Source organism: Phalaenopsis equestris, unplaced genomic scaffold (genome assembly GCF_001263595.1).
Source record: "Phalaenopsis equestris unplaced genomic scaffold, ASM126359v1 Scaffold000050, whole genome shotgun sequence".
Classification (NCBI taxonomy): Eukaryota; Viridiplantae; Streptophyta; class Magnoliopsida; order Asparagales; family Orchidaceae; genus Phalaenopsis; species Phalaenopsis equestris.
Window position 1 is genome coordinate 759,097 of NW_018164492.1, and position 24,003 is coordinate 783,099.

The 24,003-nt window shown below is 33.6% G+C and overlaps 1 protein-coding gene across 1 annotated transcript in view; it reads right to left on the bottom strand.

Moving 5' to 3' along the window:
* LOC110019126 (chaperone protein ClpB3, mitochondrial-like) overlaps positions 1 to 22,720 on the bottom strand; it is a 43,367-nt gene extending 20,647 nt beyond the window's left edge. The window contains exons 1-5 of the mRNA XM_020716702.1: positions 22,285 to 22,720; positions 14,901 to 15,119; positions 14,580 to 14,817; positions 2,295 to 2,490; positions 1,966 to 2,020 (exon numbers count right to left, since the gene is read on the bottom strand). Coding sequence (XP_020572361.1) covers positions 1,966 to 2,020; positions 2,295 to 2,490; positions 14,580 to 14,817; positions 14,901 to 15,119; positions 22,285 to 22,548 — 972 coding nt within the window. The 5' untranslated portion in view covers positions 22,549 to 22,720. The remainder of the gene's footprint in view (positions 1 to 1,965; positions 2,021 to 2,294; positions 2,491 to 14,579; positions 14,818 to 14,900; positions 15,120 to 22,284) is intronic.
* Between the last annotated feature and the right edge of the window lie 1,283 nt (positions 22,721 to 24,003).

The window sequence follows — 24,003 nt, forward strand, 5'->3', positions numbered from 1 at the left end:
CCAAGAAACGCATCGTTATATCATAGAGAAAATACATCATAGACCTACTAAAAGAAATAGAGATGATTGGATTGTAAGTGTTGATACTCCAATGGATCTCAACCATAAATCAAAAAGGGGAGAAGAAAGCCTCTTTGTGAATAAGGGAATATATCAAAGAGTTACAGGTAAATTGATATACCTATCACATAAAAGGCCAGAGATTACATACTTTGTCCGTATTGTGAGCCAACACATACAGAGCCCAAATGAAATTTCTCAAGAAGACTCCTGTTTATGTATTAATCTTTGAGAAAACCAGGAGCAGAGAGATGAAAACTTATGCTGATGATAGTTGGGCTGTGAAACTTACTAACAGAAGGTTCGTCACTGGTTACTGCTCCTATGTATGGGGAAATCTAGTGACATGGAGAAGTAAGAAGCAAGATATTGTTTCTACAAGCAGTGCAGAATCGAAATATAGGGCACTCTCCTTAGAAATCTGTAAAGGGGTCTGAATTCAAAAATTATTAAAGAAACTGGGATGTACCTCCAAAAGAACTAAAATGATTATTTGTAACAGTCAAACAGCTATCAGTATTACCAAGAAACTTGTGCATTACGACAGGATCAAGCATATTGAAGTTGATAGACAATTCATCTCTGAAAAGGTTAATGGGAAAATTATACAACTAAGCTACATCACGACATATCAAGTTATTGATGTCTTCACCAAAGCTCTTCCTTTAAGCACCATCTCCAAGTTCAATATCAATCTTGGTCTCTACAACATCTACGATCCAGCTTGAGGGGGAGTGTGGAAATCTGAGAAGAATTTGTGGAGAATTTGATTGGGGCAGCTTAGAAAACCCTTGATTAGCTTATTCCCTTCCTATTCTATGTTATTTTATTTTTATTTCAAAATGACTTCCTTTCCAAATGTAAGTTAGATATGCTGGATAAGTTTGTAAATTAAGAGAGAATATTTTCTCTATAAATATGTACCCTACATATGAATAATACAATCAAAATAGAATTATTCCTATCCAAATCAATTCTCTTCAAAAAGATGTCCTTCAAAAGTTAGTGATGGTAGTATTGTTATATGATGTCAAAGATTTTAGTGTTATGTATGTAAATATAAAAGTTTAAGTTAGATATGTAAATATATAAGATGTGTGGTATGTACATAAATGCCTCTATCTTCTTTAGAATATAATCACAATGCCGCATGATACTCCCGATTCACCAGTTATAGAATAAACAGAAAAAAAAAAATTTACAATGAAACATCAATCACCAGAGCCACCAAAAGCCCAATGATAGGCGAAGATTCTTTAATCCACATAAAAGGTGAGAGAGGATCACCAAAGCCAGCTACATAATAAAGAAAAAATAAGGATCACCGAACACAAGAGAATCATAACAGCCACCAAATAAGTTGCATGAGGGTCGCCATCACACTGTGCTACTCAACTTTAAACGTATAATAAAGAAAAAAAGAAAGAAAGTATGCATATTTCTATTTTCCAGAAAAACTAAATGTGGCATCAAAGTACAAGCACATTAGACAACAATGGATGGGTGAAAAGACTAATAAAGATGAAAAAATCTATCTATTTTAAGAAAACAAGTATATCAAACTTGCATTCCCTCTCTAAATCTAGCAGTTCCACTTATTTTACATTAGGTTCCTTTATGAATAAGATTTATAAGCGGCACACATTAAGAAACGAGCCAATTGAACAAAAATCAAAGGTAACCTGATATTATTGACACAAATTTGTTTGGATTGTAAAATCTCAGATTTAGCTAAAGCAAAAGAAGCTTTAGTTGATTAAGTAGAATGCCAGAAAACGTCTTTTCTGTAGACAAGATATAATCATTGTTATACTGGCTATCAGTGTACGATAGGGCTACTATCACAGCATATTTAAGGTTGAGTTCTAAGACAGGAAAGCGATTCAAACAGAAAAAGTTTATTACCTTTCTATTCATCAAGGGTTCGGGGACATCTCCGCGAAGAATTCTTTGAGCTAATCTGTAGAACAACAACAGTAAAAATCAGGACTCAAAAGTATTGCAGTCCCGTAGAAACAAAACAAAAAAAAAACAAAATTTCCAAAAAACATTTAGCCAAATACTAGATAGCAATGTCGTCAAAATGATTAAAAGAAAAATGAATGCAAATCATGCTAACTTTAGGAAATCTCATTTGCATCTCAGATAGAAATAGGGTACATGAAAAAGATAGGTCCAAATTAACAATATTATTTTTCAGCGACAATAAATCAAATAAACTTCAGGGAAAGTACCCTTCAGCAATAGCAGTCTTTCCAACCCCCGGCTCGCCGATAATCACAGGATTGTTTTTTGTTCTCCTACAAAGTATCTGGATACAGCGTCGAATTTCGTCATCGCGGCCTATGACAGGATCTAGTTTGCCACGCCTTGCGAGTTCCGTCAAGTCATTACCATACTTTTCTAGTGCTTGATACTTTCCCTCGGGATCTAAAACAAAAATTTAGTGTAAGCCAAGATATGAAAATAAGACAACATACAAACCTATGGTACGAGTGGTACGAGAAAAAAAAAAAGGTAACATAAATAGCACAAATCATGCTTGGAAATGCCTGCCAATTTAGGTGTGTTACAAAAGTTTTAGAAGATAAGATATGGCAAATAAAATAATATTTCAAAAATGAGAAAGTGTTGAAATAATCCCCTAACTCTTTAAATGGGGTCATTTTAGTCTCAGAGTCAAGTGTCAGTTTAACCCCCAAATTTTAATATGGGCTGCAAATTATTTCAACCACAATTTAAATTTGGAAGCTAAATTTTATAGATCAAGGACTAAAATGGCCCCATGCAAACAGTCAGGGAACTATTTTGGCACTTCACTATTTCAAATACTGTGTAGAGATGAGCTAATTTTATGGCTAGAAGATCATATGGCATCACAAATTCATTGCCCAAAAATGGATATGGATAAGATCTAACAGACAATTAGCATCAAAACTCTTTAAAATATGAACCATGAAATGCCTATTAGACACAATTACATGGTCACATATGAGCATTATTTAGTGTAGTATAAAAATTAAAATGTAAAAAAAAATCAGCAAAGAAAACCTAGGACTATTGTATCCAACCCAAAACTTACAAATAAATCTATGAAATATATATTATGAGAAGAAAGAGATTTAGAAAGAACCAACGATATAATTAATTTGTGATGATCTAGGATAAATTAATAAGAAAAAAGAAAAAATTTGCATCTAACTTCTGACCCAATAAAGTACATGCAGTGGCTGAGAATATAATGATTAGTGAACATCAAATTAAAGGTACACAGAAGTATCAAGTGCATTTGTATGAGCCAAAAGGCACCAGTAATTATTCATAAACCCAATCGTTAGGTTTACGGACAAGCATTTGATGCTAGTTAATATAATAAATACAAAAGTTAGTTCAAATATTTTTTTTCTGAAACTAATCTTTTTTTTTTTTCTAAACAGAATAGAAATATAAATTGAATAAAGAAGTTGCAGCTTTGATTCTATGATATGATGAGGAGTAAACGATTTTAGAGGAATTTATTCCCAAATATATGAACAGAAAAAGTTGATCACTCCAAATTTCAATAGAGAGTATTTGCAAACTTCAATAGTATAATAGTTCAGACTTTAAATTTTAGTATTGCCATAGCCATTGTAAATTTGATCTGTCAATCTTCTCAGGCCCATGGATACATAGAGATACATTTTGGCGATGATAAAGTTAGCAGAGTTATTTTACAATTATTGACATGCAATAAACCTTTAGTTGTATGCGTTGATGCAGTTCCATTTATTGGTAGTAAATATATTGATATTAATGTTGCAACTCAACGAGGTATTACATCTTCTGATATTGATCAACATCAACTATCTAAAGAACTTATATACAGATGTTTCAGTAAGGCTTACAGAAGTATTAATTAAATTTCAATAATACATATCTAATATTATATACACTTTTTTAACTCAATATCTGCTAATTTTATAGCAAGCCAGCACATCCTGTTGGTACGAATAAAGCTAGTATAGCATTTTAGCAATATAATGATAGGACAGAAGTTGACAATCTCTTTCACCCAATTAATAATGGTTATAAAACAATTGAAAAATAATCCAATGGAGATTTTAATGATGGTGATAATTTCTTAAAAATTGAGATTATGACAAAACTAGAAGATCGATTACTCTCAAGTCAAGACTTAATGCAAATTCAAGCATTCATTAATTTAAATAGTGTGGACACAATATCTATAAATGATTATATGTAATATTGTCGTACGGAAAAAGAGTGGAACAAATGTGCTGACTTTAATGAATCACAAATGTAATGTCATATGAGGAAGACCTTAACGGATGATTTGCAGAAAAATATATTCATTCCTAGTATGTTAGAACTCCAATTTATATTATATGTTGGGGAGATTAGAAATAACTTAGAGTATAAGATAATCTACTTAAATAAGAGTCAATACACAGTTATTTGTGCTTAGAATGATCACCCATCTAAACCTTGTCATTTGAGGTTGCACGCACCTAATAGAAAAAGTCTTAGTATCCAAATTTCAGATATAGCCATCTTGCACACGTGCACTCATCCCATTTTACAAAAGGGCATAAACAGTGCTCCTCTTTAGTTTATTTATTATTTTTTCTTGCCTAATATTCGCTAGCAATTTGATTGAAAGTCAAAAGAAATTATAGATCGCGTAGAATTCAAATTCAAGATCTCATAAATGAAAGGTTGGGATGCATGGAAAATTTTTATTAGAACCATATTCAAGAATTGTACAGAAATGTATCAATCCTAATACAGACTAACAAGGGAAATATATTCAGTAGTGCAAGAATCAGCATAAAAATTCAGGTTGGTCAATTGAATTGTTTTAGGCATATCTTCAGGAGATTTGGACCATCAATAGCTGAATGTGCTCACTGTCAGTCCTTGCTAAGGTTAGATGAAACATTACAACAACAACAACAACAAAGCCTTAATCCCACTATGTGAGGTCGCTACATGAATCCTTTTTCTCCATTGCGTCCTATTTAGTGTCATATTTTCATTTAATTCTAATAAATTAAGATCATTTTTTATACAATACGCCCAAGCCTTCCTAGGTCTACCTCTGCCTTTCTTAACGTAAGTCGAATCTAAAACAACTACTCTCCTAATCGGATCTTCAAAATGGTCGATGTTTAATGTGATCAAACCATCTAAGACGACTTTCTCTAATTTTGTCCGTCACAGGAGCTACACCAACCCTATCACGGATATATTCATTTTGCATTTTGTCACTAAGATGAAACATTGCTACCAAATAAATATAGAAGAAAGGTATTTTCTGCTATTTGAGTTAATACAAACAGTGATCTTTATCCTCTAGTTTTTGTTATAGTTGAATAGGAGTATAATGAAATTTGGTTCAGGTTTCTTCAAACTTTATATGACACAATTCATGACAAGACACAATTTATATTTAATATTCTATAGACATTCAAGTTTGATTGGAATTTGTAGAGAAAAATTTTCTTGAGCAGCTGACCGACATTATCTGAATTATTTGCAAGAAAACAAATAGTTAGATTTTATAATTAATGAGAATCTCCCTCTAATTTTATTGTTTTTAATTTAAATTTTTATTGCATTTTATTGTTCAAAATTATAATTTAGGATTTTCCAAAATCTCTTTTTAAAAAAGATCTAAGTTTAGGATTTGCAATTTGTACATAAGAAGACTAGAAAAAAAAATTTACCCATCTCTATCAGTGTTGATATGATCACTCCCACTGATAGCATATATTTGAGCACTTCGATCCAACTTATAAAAGCCAAACTTGCTCACCCATGCCTCAACTCAGCACGTCACCCACAATCGTGTGACTGATTGATGCTTTGCTCAAATTAGTTTGAAGTACAGCCGGCACACACCATCATCCTGCTTGATTCGACCTCTTCTTCCTTATGGACTTTTCAAAACTCACTGATTACTTAATCACCCCAGTTCACACTTCAAACTCTATAACCATCCCTGACAGCATATTGCGCCTACTTGAATCCATGCCTTCGTTGCTTCCAGCTTCACTAGAGTTCACACGTAGCATTGCTCAATCCAACTCCCTATTATATGTCTCGTTCCCACGAGTACATCTCCCCCCTCAGTCACTTCTCTTAAATAGTCGCATGAGCTCTTCATGTGTTGTCTTTGACTTCCTTATTCCGCACAAGTAAATCTCCCCTCTTAGTCACTTCTCTTAAATAGACGCATGAGCTCTTCATGTGTTGCCCTTGACTTCCTTATTCCCCACTTTCTCCTTTGTCTCCCCATTTTCTCCTTCATGTAACGGATGATCCACTCGGGCACCATCTTTTCCTCCATTGAATAAATAAATTCATTTTACTTTATTATTATTATTCATTGACTCATTGCTTCTTGCTTCTTATCAATCCAGGTCTAAGGAAGCTCAAACGTAACTTCTTGAGCCAGATTAGGCTTTAACATTTAATGAGTGGTCAATATAAAATGAATGAGCATCAACCATTGATGGCACAGTCCACACAGGTGCATCCAGTAATGTAAGTACACAAAAATATAACATTTGCAATATATGGAGGTGTGCTTCTAGCAGAAGATCCAAAAATTGATGGTAGGCCTTCGACACTTATCATCTCCCCTATAGATAGGTGGTGTTCTTTCCTTTCCCAGCATACATTTGGATCTTCACCCTCCAAAGAAACTGCCAACTCTAGGCTGCTTCCTACCTTGAAGGAATCTAAAGAAGTTGGTGAATTAAGTACCATCACAGCTAAATAACAGATAGAAGATCTGATCTAGGCTGAGTATTTAAAGGACTATCTCATCTCACAGTTGACTAATTACCCCAACTAATGGATTGAGATCACGTGTCGGTTGTGTCCATGAAGATATCATGCTATACTTAGTATAATCAGAAGAGGCTGCAACATGAATGAATTTAAAGTGGCTCAAATAATAGGTCATTCCTTGCTCAGCAATTGCAATCCAACTAATTGTCTTAGCTGTCAAAGATCTACCACCTAGAAGCAACCATTATAACTCAATTATCGTCGTCAAGGTAATGATAAAATATGAAGTTGGTGGAAATATTGGAAAATTAGAAAGTAAAAAAACAAAATTAGGTGGATAGCTTACTAATTGTCTTTATAGAAGGATTAAAGTGTTACTTGTCTTTATTTTAGAAAATAGATTTAATTTTAATTTCAGGAGTTGTTAATTTATATTGCAAAAAGTGTTTAAGAAGCTGTGTGAAGAAAAAGTAGTGCAGTATTGTTCTCATGCAAAGGTGGCCATGAGACCATCCACTTCACTTCAAGCAATGCAAGAGTCATTAAATGTAATTCATGCATGCCAATGAATGAATCCAAAGACCAAGAAAGGTTTAGAATCCATTTATTTTATGAGCTTCTGAGAAGTCCGTCTCCAATTCTCAAGTATTTTTCAATCTCCTCAAAATCCATACATACGAATGAAGATTTTAACAGAGATATCAAAAGTCAGGCTTTATAAAATCAAATAGCATTTTTCAGAAATTCTATGAGAAAAATTATGGCCCCCATCCATAAAGACTACAAATTCAAGATTCATGAAAGAAGAATTCAGCTTCCAAGATTCAGCATGAAGGCAAATTCAACTCCATTGTTTACTTGAAACTGTCCACTTTTAGTGATAATCATTTTTCTTCTTTTACATTGTTTTCTATTTTCTTACGAAATGTAATGTCTTTATAAGCTAAGTGAAAAGTAAATAAATGGATATTATATGATTTGAAATCAAATTAGAGAAGTTGTCCTCTTTTAAAATTGTCTCGGTGGCTTATTCTTCAGGCTTGGTTTGGTGACCATGACAAAACCCATTTCTTTGGTGAGAATTGATTTATTTTTTGTTTTCCATAACCAAAGCCCTAAACCACATTCGTTAACCACTTGCCAACATCAACCATCACTTAAAATCATCCAACCATCACTTAAAATCATCCAACCATCTATCTCTGTCAACATGAAATATGGAATGATAGACAAAGAAGAATCTTGCAAGTAAGAAATGAGTAATAAATTACAAAAACAATAAAAAAACAAACAGAAATCCATGCAAATCATTTAGCATTGGAATAAGAAGTATAACATTGCCATTTTAAATCACATCTACCAAAATGCATATTGTAATCCAACATTTTAACGGAAAAATATACTAAATCTAATAAATTCTAATGTCTGCCAAAAGTAGAAATTAAATAAACAATCAAATATAACATTCTCATAATCACCACCACCATAAACCTTACCGCGATTAATAACAATTGCTTATATGAATCCTCCTCCTCTCCCACTAAGGCAGAAGTTTGGACTCAACTCTAATTTCATAGATTAATAATGCAGAAATATTTAGGAATACTAGAAAAGTGTCTAATTGGAATGTAACAGTGTAGATCAAATAGCACCTAAGCGGATTGATGAGTACATTAAAGGCTTGTTTGGAATCAACTTTAGTTTTTTCCTTGATGAAGAAAAATGTGGGAGAAAATATTAACATAATTCTTATTACTAATCTTCAACCATAAGGCTACATATATAGGGGAACCAGTCCCTCCTAATTTACAATCTTACCAAATATATCTAGCCAAAACATGGAAAGAAAATAATTCTGAAATAAAGATAAAAAGGAAGAGAATAAAAATTAATCAAAGAGTTTCCCAAATTGTCTCCAATTAATCCATCCAACACTCCTTGAATGGTTGGCCTTACCCCGCCATGGAAAGGTCGATCCTCCTTAATTTCACAATCCCCCTCAAGCTTGGTCGTAGATGTTGTAAAGAACAAGTTTGGTATTAAACTCTAAGAAGTTGCTTAAAAGAAGAACTTTGGTGAAGACCTCAGCGACTTGTTGGTGTGTTGGGATGCAGCTTAATTGTATAATTCAATCCATTAACTTTTTCAGAGATAAAGTGTCCATCAATTTCAATATGTTTGGTCTTGTCAAAATGCACAGGGTTCTTGGGAATATTGATAATTATTTGATTTTCATAAAACATTTATATAGGCCTATTAGAAATCCACCACAATTTCCTCAACAATTTTTGAATCCATATCCCTTCACAGATTCTAAAGACAAGTGGCCTATATTCTAATTATGCACTGCTTCCTGAGATAATAGTTTGTTTATTGCTTCTCTAAGTACCGGATTTTTCCATACATAGAAGCAATAATCTGTGGTAAACCTTCTGTCAGTGAGTTTCCCAGCCCAACTTATATCATTGTAGACTTTTACCTCTTTGTTTCTGGTTCTCTTAAAAATTAATCCATGAACAAAAGTTTCCTTGAGAAATCTCAGGATCATCTACACCATCTCCCAATGCTCTTCGTTAGGGTTAGTCATATTTTGGCTTACGATACTGACAAAGCATATAATATTTGTCCTAGTATTGGACTAATAAATGAGTTTTCCAATAAATCTTTCACATTTTTCTTTATCCGCGAATATACTTCTTCTCCCATATTAGGTTTCTTGTTGGGATACACTGGAGTATCAGCAGTTATGCATTCGATCATCTCTGTCTCCTTTAACAAATTTAGGTTGCATTTCTTCTGTGATATAACAATGCCCTTCCTGAACATTGTTAGCTCCATACTTAGGAAATATCTCATGGTTCCTAGGTCTTTGATTTTAAACCCAGTAGCAAGCACTTCTTTGATTTTAAGAATTTTTATTTTATCATTACCAATAAGAATCATATCATTCACATATATTATCAATACAACAATCTTACCTCCTTGAGTGTTTTCAATGAATAATGTATAATCAGTTTGACCTTGAGAATATCTATTAGATCTCATAGTTCTAGCAAATATTTCAAATCATACCCTTGGTGATTGCTTAAGAGAGACCTTCTTAGTTTGCATACTAGGTGTTTGTTAGAATCATTCTAAAGTTATGGTGACACCTCCATGTGCACTTCAAAATCCTCATTCATGAAGGCATTTTTTATATCAAGTTGCTATAGTCTACTCATTGTTAATTGTTACTTGGAGGAGAAATTTAATAATGTTTAGTTTGACAACTAGTGCAAATAGTTTCCTTATAGTCAACCCTATAGGCTTGAGTGAAACCTTTTGCAACCAGCCTATCTTTGAATCTATCAATACCACCATCAGCTTTATACTTGATGTTGAATACTCATCGGCATCCAATAGGCCTCTTATCTTGAGAAATTTTAGCGAGAATCCATGTGTCACTATACTTCAGTGTTTGAATCTCCTCTTCAACTGTTTTTCCTCCATTCTGAACTTTTAAGAGCTTCAGGAATGGACTCCACACTACCAATGTTAGATACAATAGATTTATAAGAGGAGGATAGCATAGCATAAGCTACACTCCTGAATTGGATATTTAGTACAACTTTACTTTTCATCAGCACCAGAAGAGGAAAAGGAGAATCTGCATGCTCCAAGGTTAGATATAATAGATTTATGGGATGTGGATAGCTTAGCAAAAGCTACACTCCTAAATTGAATATTTGGTACAGTTTTCCTTTTAGCAGCACCAAAAGAGGAAAATGATATTAACTCATGAGTTCTAAACTTCATCTCAAATTTCGGATATGGACTCAATTGTTGGTTTAAGCAGTTTTGTCTTTGCAAGCTGTATTTAACATGCTCAAAATTTTTTCTTCCTCTTTGCGTACAAATGAAATTCTTTGTTATGAACTTCAGGTTAGACTGGTTGAACATCGTCAAATAGGATATTTGTCATGGAGTGATGTTAGGGAGATAGAAGGGTAGGTGGAATAAGGGTAGATTATGAGACAATGTAGATGTCATTAAGTGCTTCCCAAAATTGATGTTCATTTGCACTCTCCCCCTGAACATCAAATTTGAGATAATATGATTGATTTTCAAAAAAGTGTGCATCCATGGAGTTGTAGTATTTTTTGGTAGCGTGTGAGTAGCACTTATAGCCCTTTTTGTTGGAGACATGCTCAAGAAAAATATATTTGATGAATTTATGGTCAAATTTTGTACAGTTTAGGGAATGGATAAGAACAAAAAATACACACACAAAAATTGTAAATGGTACAAAAGAGAAAGCTCTGATGTGATGATAGGTATCCATCAAGACATGAAATAGTGGTGTTTTAAAATTAAGTACACAGCTAGGCATTTGATTGATATGGTGTGTTGTAGTAAGAACTGCTCCCCCAAAAAATATTTTAGAACATGATGGAAATCATAATTGAATAAGATACCTCAAGAAGATGTTCGTTCATTCTCTCAACTATCTCATTTTACTGTGAGGTATCAAAAGATAAACTCACATGGATGATTTCATTTTTTTTTAAAAGTATGACCCAATGATGGAGTTCAAATATTTCTTTGCATTATCAATTTTGAGGAACTGAATTTTGCATTGAAATTGAGTTTGAATAATGTCATGGAAGGTTTGGACGATTTGAGTTATTTCAGATTTCCCTTCATTAAGAATAATGAAGTGGTTCTAGCGTGATCTTCAATGAATGAAACAAACCATCTAGCCTAACTTAGGGTTCTTATTTTTTGAATGGCCACAAATATCACTTCGGATAATAGAAAAAGGATATGAGAATTTGTATTGGATCATAGCATAAATATTTCTAGTGTGTTTAGCAAGATGACAAATCTTACATTGATAAGTACTATATTTTTTATTGCAAATAAATGAGGTGCACATTTGCAACATAACTAAAATTAGGATGGCCCAGATAACAATGTAATAACATCACATAGACTCAACGGACTCAGAAACTTGAAGAAAAGATGAAGGTGAGACCACTTGTGTGTTTAGAGAGATTTTTCTTAAACAAGTATAGGCATTCATGCATTTCAACACTGTCAACCACCGTCCCCAAATCCACCACCTAAAATTCACAAATGTTTGAAAGAAATTTAGTAAAGCATTTTATATCATAGGTAAGTTTGATGATTGAAATTAAATTACAGTCCAAATAGGAAAGAGTATAATAAAGGTGAGACCACTTGTGTGTTTAGAGAGATTTTTCTTAAACAAGTATAGGCATTCATGCATTTCAACACTGTCAACCACCTTCCCCGAATCAACCACCTAAAATTCACAAATGTTTGAAAGAAATTTAGTAAAGCATTTTATATCATGGGTAAGTTTGTTGACTGAAATTAAATTACAGTCCAAATAAGAAAGAGTATATCCCACGACTGTGAAATATATAAAACAGAGGAAAGAGTAATATCCTGAGAGAGCTCTATCTCATTTTCTAGCAGTTTTTAAGTGCGATCTATCTGCAAGTTTGACAGGTCTAGATGTAGAAGCCTCTAGATAGTTGACTAGAGCATTGATGTCTCCATTCATATGATCAAAAGCTTCTGAATCAATAATCCAATATCCAAATCTCACATTATTGGCAAGATGGGAGAAGGATATATTGTCTTGATATGTCATGAGGCTGGTGTGTTGTTCTGAATTGCCCCTAAGGAGTTTTTCAGTACTTCAAGCTATTCTTTGGTGAATGGGTCAATCGACCCTTCAAATGTGATAATATCATTAGCTTTGCTCTCTTGATCTTTCCTTCCATGTCAAACTTTTCAATCTGCAGGCTTTCCATGAAGTTTCCAACATTTATCTTTGAGGTGCCCAATTTTCTTGCAATAGTCAAATGTGGGAGATTCTTCTTGAACATTTGAGTCATGGGAAGAATTATTGGAGTACAAAGCTGAGCTTTGAGCAATTAGTGAACTCCCAATTCCATTATCATAAGCTTCTTTCTACTCTCCTCTTCTAACTTCAGCAAAAGTTTCATGGATAGATGAAAGAGGCTTTATTCTCATAATCCTCCTTCTCACTTCATCCAGTTACTAAATCTCATTAGAATTTGATGGTTTTCTTCTTGCAATGATGGATTTATACATCACGGAATCATGTGGACATTTCCTCGCATATGTCTCAAACATATCCAATTGTAGCCGATACTTTGTCATGGTGATAAAATATTGGGTGGCACTTAGCTCTCTTTGACAAAGATCATGTAGTTTGGTTTCGATATCAAACAACTTTGAAGTATTCTCGGTGCTAGAATAAGTTTCTTTTGCAACCTAAGATTTCTTTGGTTGTTTTCTAGAACAAAAAATTCTTCTATTTCAATGGTAATTGAGTTGAATAGACAAGACATAATAATATGGTATTGAATCTTCCATGTGTGATGATTAGGATCAGTGAGCTCAAAAAATGTATCCTCTCCAGTGAGATGTTCCTTTTTTTTTTCATAAATATACATAAACCAGAATTGAGACCATTGAAGGAAGTTATCAGCATTGAGATTATGTTTTGTGATAAAGGAAGAGAGTTCAGGGATTGTTTTGATAGAATTCATGATCTCTGATTCAGAACAAACCTCTGAAGTAGAATTAGAAGTCTTTATTCCATACTTGGTGATAAGCACTACCCATATTTAGGGCAAGATAAGGGAGTTGGTTGTTGCTTGCTGCATGAATGGAGTCCAACGGCTATGATAAGGAGCAGTGGAGGGCTTGCAGGCTGGCCACAGGGATTTCGGCTGCTGCAGTGGGGATTTCGGCTATTGGATGGTTGTTGAAGAGGGCTCTGGTAGTTGTAGAAGCACGCAAAAGAGGGTTTGCAGGCTAAAGAAGAGCTAGGATTTGTTTCATTGGAACGAGGAAAGCTTCAACCGAAGCTCCAGATGACGTTGTCGAGCAATGCAGATGACGACGCCGAAGACGTCTTGGGATGCAGACAACGACGCCAAAGACATTGATTCATTCGATCAACACAGACGTCATGGGAAGAAGGCTACGAGGCCGTTCGAAGCCTCGCTGACATCTTTCGAAGCAAACAAAGCCTTCAAAACAAAATTGAAAATGCAGATAACATCGAACAAAGCAGACGCAGATGAATAAATTTGACGATGCTCCAATCTCATGAAAAGCGTGGGAGGGAATATTCATGTAGTTCTTATTAACAATCTTCAACCATAAGGCTACATATATAAGAAACTTGATCCCTCCTAATCAACAATCTTACAACAATCTTCAACCATAAGGCTACATATATAAGAAAATTGATCCCTCCTAATCAACAATCTTACCCTAAACATGAAAAAAAAATAATTCTGAAATAAACATAAATTAGGAAATAATAAAAACTAATCAAGGAGTTTCCCAAATTGTTTTCAATTAATCCATCACTATTTGGATGGTCATTCTGAGCCCACCATGGAAAAGAGGCCAAACCTCATAGATTTCCACTGTTTTTTTTTTTTTGTTTTTACTTTCGATTTCGCTTTTATTTTAGAAATATGTTTGTTTAGTGCCTTGTTTTAACTTTTTATTTGAAGTTCTTTTAAAATTAACTGAACATATTCTAATATATCAAATATATTTTACTTCAAGTAAAAACATAAACAAAATTAAATAAAATAAAAATGATCCAAAACAGCCCCTATGCGTACATAAAAACAGAAGGTGATAAGCAAATTAAAATCTCATACTCTGATCAGTGACTCTTTGACTGCCACGTATAGCTAATACAACATCCTTCAAATCTTTCTCGCTCAACCCAAGGGTTTTGAATAACTGTTGCCCAAATCTCTTATCTGAGCACGATGCTAATATAAGGTGTTCCACTGACAAGAAGGCATCACCAAATTCCTTCTTATACTTCTTCGAGGTGTCCAGAAGAGAGACTAGATTTTGTCCCACAATTGGCCCACTCGTATCACCAACTATCTGCAAGAAAAAGCAACATTTTAACATTTTCAAGCAGCTCTATATTTTAACACTCTACTCTTGATACAAAGGATAGAAATTGCCTTCGGCTGTGAAGAAACAAATTGATCTATTGCTTGCAAAACTGTAGTATTGTCAATGTTGGCCTTCGTAAATATTCTTCGAGCCAAACCATCTTTCTGCTCCAAAAGGGCTTTCATCAGATGCTCGGTCTCCACCACTTGTTGTTTACTCATTCTTGCAGCATCTACAGCACCAATAATAGCTTCCCATGCCATTTCAGTGAATTCCCCCTGATTAATCTGCTCAAATAAAGTTAATTTAAAATCTTAATAATATTTAGATATCAAAGTGTTACAACGATGGATCCTTGCTAATGTAAAATATAGTTTTCAAGACAAGTAGGTTCTATTATTACGTGGTTAAATAGGATTATACCTATTTAAAATCTTAATAAAGCACTATTGATGGTTCTTAACATCCAATTTTCAAGAAAAATACTAACATCATCTTACTGGTAGCCTAAACATGACTTAACTGAGCAGATAGTAGTTGTTCAAGGATAATAATAATTTCTCATACAGGTAAAACTAAATGTACACACTCTAAATGACTTAATTGCTTTAGACTATAACATGTGGTTACCATTTAGTAGTTATAAAAGGAATTTGCACAACTAATGTAATATTTTCTCTTTCTTAAAGAAAATTCTCTTTTATTATATTTTCTTAAAAATACATGCCTGTGCTAATAAGAAATTCTCTAAAAGCACGTGTTTTGTTCACTCAACCAATTTCTTTCTTCGGTAACATTTTATTTTGCTTATTACTTCTTGAATAAATAATTATTCTCAAATTTGACATTATCATAAACTGAACACATATTTGTCTTCTTTCTTTCATTGTTTCCAATGATTATCGTTTGAATAATATCATTATATCACATGTTTCTTCAATTTCCTCAACAACAACAAGCCTTTATCCCATTAAGTGAGGTCGGCTATATGAATCATTTTTCTCCATTGTGTCCTATTGAATGCCACATTTTCATTTAATTCTAATAAATTAAGATCATTTTTTATACAATAAGCCCAAATCTATCTAGGTCAACCCCTGCCTTTCTTAACATAAATCGAATCAAAAACATCTACTCTCCAAACCGGATCATCAGATGTGTGATGTTTACTGTGACAAAACCATCTAAGACAACTCCCTCTAATTTTATCTGTCACAGGAGCTACACCAACCCTACAAGGGATATAATCATTTTGCACTTTGTCTCTAAGCGTAAGCCACTCATCCACCTAAGCATTACAACACTTAACTTAATTTTATGCTTCTCCTTTAGAGGCCAATATTCTGCGCCATAGAGTATTGCAGGTCTCATCAACATCGTATAAAATTTTCCTTTCAGTCTAAGCGGTACTTTTCTATCACCCAATAAGCCTGAAGCATTCCTCCTGAAGCATTCCTCCACTTCAGCACTTCAGCTAACCAACTTGAATTCTACTAATAACATCCCCGTCTATATCACCATCACTTTGAACAATAGACCCAAGATATCTAAAGTGTTCACAAATTTTAATAATATAATCACCCATAGTTGTAACTCTGTCACTAGAGCTACTACTACTAAAATTATATTCCATGTATTCAGTTTTAGTTCTACTCAAACGAATGCCTTTAAACTCCAATATAGACCTCCATAAATCAAGTTTTTTCCTGAGCTCTTCTCTAGTCTTATTCACAAGAAAGATAACATCAGTGAAAAGCATACACCAAGGTACATCCTACTATATATGTCCACTAAGAACATCCATAACTAAAGCAAAAAGATATAGGCTTAATGTCGATCCCAAATGTAATCCAACTGAAATAGAAAAATATTTGGTCAATCTTCCTTCTGTTCGAATACAAGTAACAGCTATAGTATACATATCTTTAATGACTTGAATAGGAGTCATACCAGCACCTTTCTTCTCTATAACTCTCCAAAGGATATCTCTTGGAACATTATTGTAAGCTTGTTCTAAATCAATAAAAATCATATGTAGATCCTCCATATTCTCTCTATATTTCTCAGTCAAACCTCTCAATAAATGTATAGCTTCCATGGTAGACATGGCCGACATAAATCCAAACTGATTTTGAGAAATCTCATAAATGTATAGCTTCCATGGTAGACATGGCCGACACAAATCCAAACTGATTTTGAGAAATCTTTGTAATACATCTTAACATATGTTCAATTACTCCCATAATTTCAAGGTATGACACATCAACTTAGTTCCTCTATGATTTGCACAATCTTGTGCATCCCCTTTATTCTTAAAAATAGGGACCAAAATACTCTTCCTCCACTCCTCAGATATCTTTTTAGTTTTTAAAATAATATTAAAGAGTTCAGTAAGCCAAGAAACTCCTAAATCTCCTAAATACTTCCACACTTCAATTAGGATATCATCATGCACAACAAACTTTCCACCCTTGGTTTTCTTGGTTTTCTTTGATGCCCCTTCAACTTCTTTTTTTACTAATATGATGGTAAAAAATAAACATTTTATTATTATTAACGATATTAAGATCACTAAGGTCGATCGTATTTTCAGAAACTTCATTGAAAAGTTTATCAAAATAACTCATCCACCTAAGTTGAATATCTTTTTCTAAGAAAAGCACTTTTTGATTTTCATTTTTAATACATTTTACTTGAGTTAGATCTTTACTTTTCTTTTCTCTTTGTTTGGCTAGTTTATACATATATTTTTCACCCTCTTTAGTATCTAATATATTATACAGATTACTAAAAACAGAATTTTTGGCATCACAGATTATTTTCTTAGACTCCCTACAAGTTATTTTATATTTTTCTCAGTTCTCTAAGCTTTTACATTTAAACCGATTTTTATAATATAGCTTCTTATATTTTATCTTTTCTTGCACATTATTATTCCACTACTAACTATTTCTATTTATAGAAAATTTTTATTTTGATTCTCCAAGTACTCTTTTGTCACTTGTTTAATAGTGTTTATTACTTTATCCCACATGGAATTTGCTTCTTCATGAAAATTCCAAATCTTGAAAACTTGAAGTTTACTCATAAACATATTTTATTTGTGTCGGTTAGGTGTCTCCATATAATTCTATAACAATGATTCCTAAATTTTTTTTATTTTAAAACTCTTCATCTTAAAATTCAGAATTAATAATCGATGTTGAGTATTTAAATTCTAACTTAAAATTGTCTTATAATCTTTACATTCTCGACGTTCTCTTCTCAGAAAAAAATAATCAATTTGTGTTTTATTAGATTCATTCTTATAAATAATATTATGCTTATCTCTTTCCTTGAATGAAGTATTAGCAATAATAAAATTATAAGCTAAAATAAAATCTCATATGGCTCTATCTTCTTCATAAATCACACCAAAACCGTCGCCGCCATGAATTTTCTAAAATCTTCTACCACTCTACCGACATGTCTATTTAAATAGACTTCAATAAAACTTCTTTATTCAAGAGGTATCATTTGTATTAATTCTTCGAGGTCATTCCAAAATTTTTCTTTAGAGCCTATCTCTAAATCTACTTGAAGAGCATAAAAACTTATAATATTAAGAATCTTAGTATCAACAACAAACTTAAGGGCTATAATTTTATCTTCAATTCTATTAATTTTTACAACATGATCTTTCAAACTCTAATCTATAATTATACCTACACTATTCCTAGTGTGATTTACCTGAATACCAAAGTTTAAAACATAAGCTATCAATCTCTTTAATCCTTTCTCCAACTCATTTAGTTTCTCAAATACATAAGATTTTTATCTTTCTAAAAATCATAATACCAACTAATTTCATTAAGTTACCTGTGAGAGTACTTATATTCCAAGATCATAACATAATTTTAGTTTCATGAACAAACATCTTTACATGTATCCGTCCGTAATGTGGGAACCATTGTTTAAATGATACTACGCAAATACATAAGATTTTTATCTTTCTAAAAATCATAATACCAACTAATTTCATTAAGTTACCTGTGAGAGTACTTATATTCCAAGATCATAACCTAATTTTAATTTCATGAACAAACATCTTTACATGTATCCGTCTGTAATGTGGGAACCCTTGTTTAAATGATACTACACAGTATAGCCAAAAATAAAGATGTCATTACACTAACCAAAAATGAGGACGAAGGGGCACAAACTCAACATAGGAAATCATAAAACCATTGATTTGTAGCAGAACTCAAAGCAAAGCCATATGGAGCACTCGAGCAAACCAATAAGTGGCTTAAACTATCGAGTTGGATAAAGTTGAATGAGATAAGACTCAGGACTAGTTTTATTGGATCAGTATTGAATTGATTCAACTTTAAATTGCATGAGGATTTATGTTGGGTAGGCTTAAGAGTAGTTAAGTTCATTTTTCAATCAGGATTGGATTAGTTTTAATTCAGGCAAAGCAATTAAGGCAGTGGTTTTGGTTGATGTGTTGTTTATAATTTTTAAATTGTAAAGATAGGACTGATGGAGATGATGATGATTGTTTAGTTCGACATATTTTGAGGTTTGAATTTTAAATTTAATTTTTTAAAAAGGGTCGTTTGGATCACTTTTCTTTTTTTTCTATTTTTTTTGCTTTTATTTTATTTTGTTTATGTTTAGATTTGCAACAAAATGTATTTAGTATGTTTGATTAATATATAGTTGTTTTTTAAAACACACAAAATACCTAAAAAAATATTTTGAGTATTTTCAAAAACATGTTTATTTGTTTTTAGAAACAAAAAATAAATATTAAAACAAATTAGACAGACATATTTTTTTTTAAAATAAAGGAAAAAATAACAACAACAGCAACAATAAGCCTTTATCTCACTAAGTGGGGTCAGTTGCATGAATGTTTTTTGGCCATCGTGTCCTATTCAAAAACAAAACATAAAATTGATACCAAAGAAGCCTAAGAGAAAGTGGGGGTAAATTGTTACCAGATAATAAGGGTGCATTGGTGGTCATAAGTGGTCGGGGAAACAAAATAGGTGTTAACAGAGATGGCCAACAACCAACACTAGAAATTATTGAGAAATGATAAAAATGAGAGGGAAATGATTGTGGAAATGATTATGATGAAATATTAGGGTTTTGGTAGAAATTTTGGGCTCATAGTAATGGTGGCTTATTAAGAACCTTTGATTATTCTAAGGACAGCACAACAAAATGATGTAGTTGAGCATATAAATAAAACCATAATGGAAGGTGCTAGAAATATAAGGTTGCATGTAAGCTTGTTAAGACAATTCTGGGTAAAAGCATTAAACATTATATGTCATCTGATAAATTGTAGTCTGTCGGTACCTTTAAAGAAAGGCTTATCTAAAATACTGGAGTGACAAAGAGATAAATCTATCTCACTTGAAAGTATTTGGTTATTCTACATATGTACATGTTGATGCAAGGTCCAGAAGTAAACTTGATTAAAAATCTGTCCAGTGCATTTTCATTGGGTAGGGCTCGAATGAATTTGGGTATAAATTTCGGGACTATTAACACCAGATGTTCATCAAGGGCAAGGATATGACAATCAATGAAATGAAGATGTACAAGGACATGGGGTAAGTAGGCGGCAATCTAAACAGGTATCATTGGAAGAACATAAAGTGAATTCTCAGGTATTTAAGAGGAACAGTCAACATGACACTTTCCTTTGGAAGTGTTGGGATCAATCAACAAAAATTTGAAGATTCAGATATGGCGGGAGATTTAGATGGTAGAAGAAGTATAGCAACGTATACCTTCACTTTGGAGACATAGCGTTGAGTTAGGTTTCTAAGCTACAGAAGATTATTACATTTTCAACTATGAAGTTAATTACATTACTATCAACGAGGCTAGCAATAAGATGATTTGGCTACGGGGCTTTATGGCAGAACTAAGCAAGGAATGGGGGATTGGAAGGCTTCATAGTGATAGTATGGGTATTATTCATCTTATTAAGAACATTATTTTTCATGTGAGGATAAATTATTTTCAGCTTAGACATCATTTTATTCGCTCTCCTAGAAATTTTGCAATTATTCTTGGAGAAGATGCATAAAGCTCAGAATCATGCATATATATTGACTATGGTGGTGACTATCGAGCAACTGGAGCTATGTTTAGCTTCAATTGGAGTCCGGGAAGGTTGAGATCAGAGATGAGCCACACAATGGTACGTCACTATGCAGATGATACAGATTGAGGAACAAATCTAGAGGACAAGTGTTGGGTAATATCAATCTCCAAGTGAAAGATTTTTGAGAAGTTGAGCCTGAAGAAGCACCCAAAAGCTTGAAGTAGCAGGAAAGACAAGGCGTACCAATGTCATGCCAGCGTAGCTACACCAGCAAGGACATTATCAAGCTACACCACTATTGAGCATAATTATGTCGCTATTTCGCTTGTTTCAGGTACGTAGCCGAGTGTGCAAAATAATTACGTCGAGTGTAAGTGTTGTTAAGCCGGAACGGTTTCTCCATTATGCCTTTCTCTCTTGCATGCGGTATTTTTCTCGACGAGGCTTTCTTGTGAAGAAGAAAAGACTGGAGAAGCAGGATTTCAATGATTTTTCTCATCTGATCGAGAGTTGAGCGTCCAAAATTGTTGTAAGTTTCAATGTTGTAAAGAGAAAAACATGAGTGTTGTATTCTATAATTTCTACTTTTACTGATGGATTTTTTGTGCGATGTGGCTCCATGATTTTTTTATATTCTCGGGTTTTTTACACATTAACTCTTTATGTGCTATTTCCCTGGATTTTATTGTTGTGTATTTTTGTTCAATTTATTTTTTCAAAACTCTCGAATCAGTGTTGTTTTTATGTGGCGTGGTTTTAATTGTTAATAGATCAAAGCTCTAAACATTTGTAAGTTGTTGCAAGAGTTTTGGATTTAATCTGTCCAACATCAATAATCTGGTGAGCAGAAAGAAAAAGTTCTCTAAAAAAACACTTAAAGAAAAAGAGCTTTTTTTCACAAATGGAAGGGACAAGGGCCACTCCAGCACCCCTGCTCTGCCTCTGATTGGAAACCAACCAGATCCTAAGCTTGAATGTTTTTAATAAGCGTCTTTAATTAGTTAACCAAAGCAGGATTTAAACAGGAATGAAAGCTTCTTTTTTCATGACGCATGCGTGCAATCAGTCAAACGGGCCAACTATAAAAAAATAACAAAAACAAAAAATGTTGAAAAATTTTTGTTTCTTCCTCTACAAGCAATCTAAAATCTTCAAAGATTCCCCAGTAAAAATTCACACTTGAATCAAGAAAGAGAAAACCTTCCATGGCGTACCATCCACGGCATGAAAAAAAAATTTTTAAAAATGTTTTTTAATTGCCCAAAAAAATAAATTCAACAAAAACTCAAGAAGAGAGATCTCATCCATTTCCCTAAAGATATAAACCACCATGGAAACGATACCTGGGAGGGGTTTCCATGACCGGACTGAGCGGGCGAGTGGTAATGACGACTGAGAAAACCAGTCTTTGCAAAAGAGCCCAAAGCCGAGGCACGTTCTCTAACTGCCATAAATGGAACTACCCCACGGAATGCGGTAGAGACTACCAGCTCAGGAGAGAAGAGAGACGGAGCAGCGCCGGCGACAATTGATCCCACAGATAACCGGCGGCGCGCTGCCACTGGGGCAGACCTTGCAAGCCTGGCCGCTGCTTTTCGGATCAACATGGAGAGAATCTATTCTGCTTTCGACTTCGTTGGATGAGGGGGAAAAGGAGCTGCGAGCTTAGAAACACTAACGCAAGGTTGAAGTGGTTGTGCGGGAGGATTTCCCTCGGGATTTAGCGAAGAAAAAAAGAACACTGGGAAGGTCCAGGAACGCTTGCGAATGTTCTGCGGCCTCTTTAATATAATAAAAAATGGGGGATTTCACATACATACCAACTAAAATTTTAAAAATAACAACCTATCCAGCCAAATTTTAAAATTTAAAACTCAACCAACCAAAAACCTTCAGCCCTTTCTAAACAGCCACCCTGTGAAGGATTGCTTGCCTAAGAACCCGTTTGGGTCAGCGGTTTTTGTGCAGTGCTGTTGGGGGCCGTGAATGTCGGTTGTTTAGGGCGGCGTTTTGATCGCGACGACCGCGTCATTTAGTAAAACAAGTGTTTCTTCTATATGTATTACGTGCTTGGCCCTCATTCTGACCTCGCGTTCGTCTTCTGCACTTTCCTTCCCCGCGGAGCACCTGCTTCCTCTGCCCTAACCCGTCCTTTCGGACACCATCTTATTATGGTATCATCTTTTCCTTCTCTCTATATTCACTTTGAGACATTTTTGTTTCTCGTAGATCTGCACCGTATGGATTTGACTGTTTTTTTTTTTTTGTGCTTCTGTTTATTGATGGTAGCATAGCTAAGTATTGATACTCTTAAGACAATCAACGAAAAAATGTTGTAAGAAAAGGCACAAATCATCTTTATCATCTTCTTTTTGCTCACTGCTACTAGACATGTATAGTTGTGGTACACAAATCATCTTTATCATCTTCTTTTTGCTCACTGTTACTAGACATGTATAGTTGTGGTCTGTTTAAGCATGCTCATGCAAAACGAATTGCAAATGTTATGCTAAGAAAAGCTATTTTCCTCACACACACAAAATCTATAAAGTGAGGCATTGCATTAGATAGGCCAATAAAAATTCTATGATACAATATTAGGCTTTGCTAGTGAAATTTATTACTCATCCCCTTGGAGCATTTAATGAAAAAAATTTGAAGAAAAGACACAGATCATCTTTCTCATCATCTTTATGTTAAATACTATGAGACATGTGTGGTTGTGGTGTGTTTGAGCATGCTCATGCAAACTAATTTCAAATGTTATGCTAAGAAAAACATTCTTCTCACACACATGCACTATGTTAAGTGAGGCATTGCATCAAAAAGTCCCAGAAAATTTTTTTGATATAATATTATGCATTGCTATTGAAATTCAGTACTAATACTCCTTGAGGCATATAATGAAAAAGAAAATTGTAAGAAAGGTCACATACCATCTTTGTCATCATCATTATACTTAATGCTAGAAGACATGTATAGTTGTGGTATGTTTGAGCATGATCATTCAAACCTAATCTAAAAGCTTATGCTAAAAAAAACATTTTTTATCACACACACAC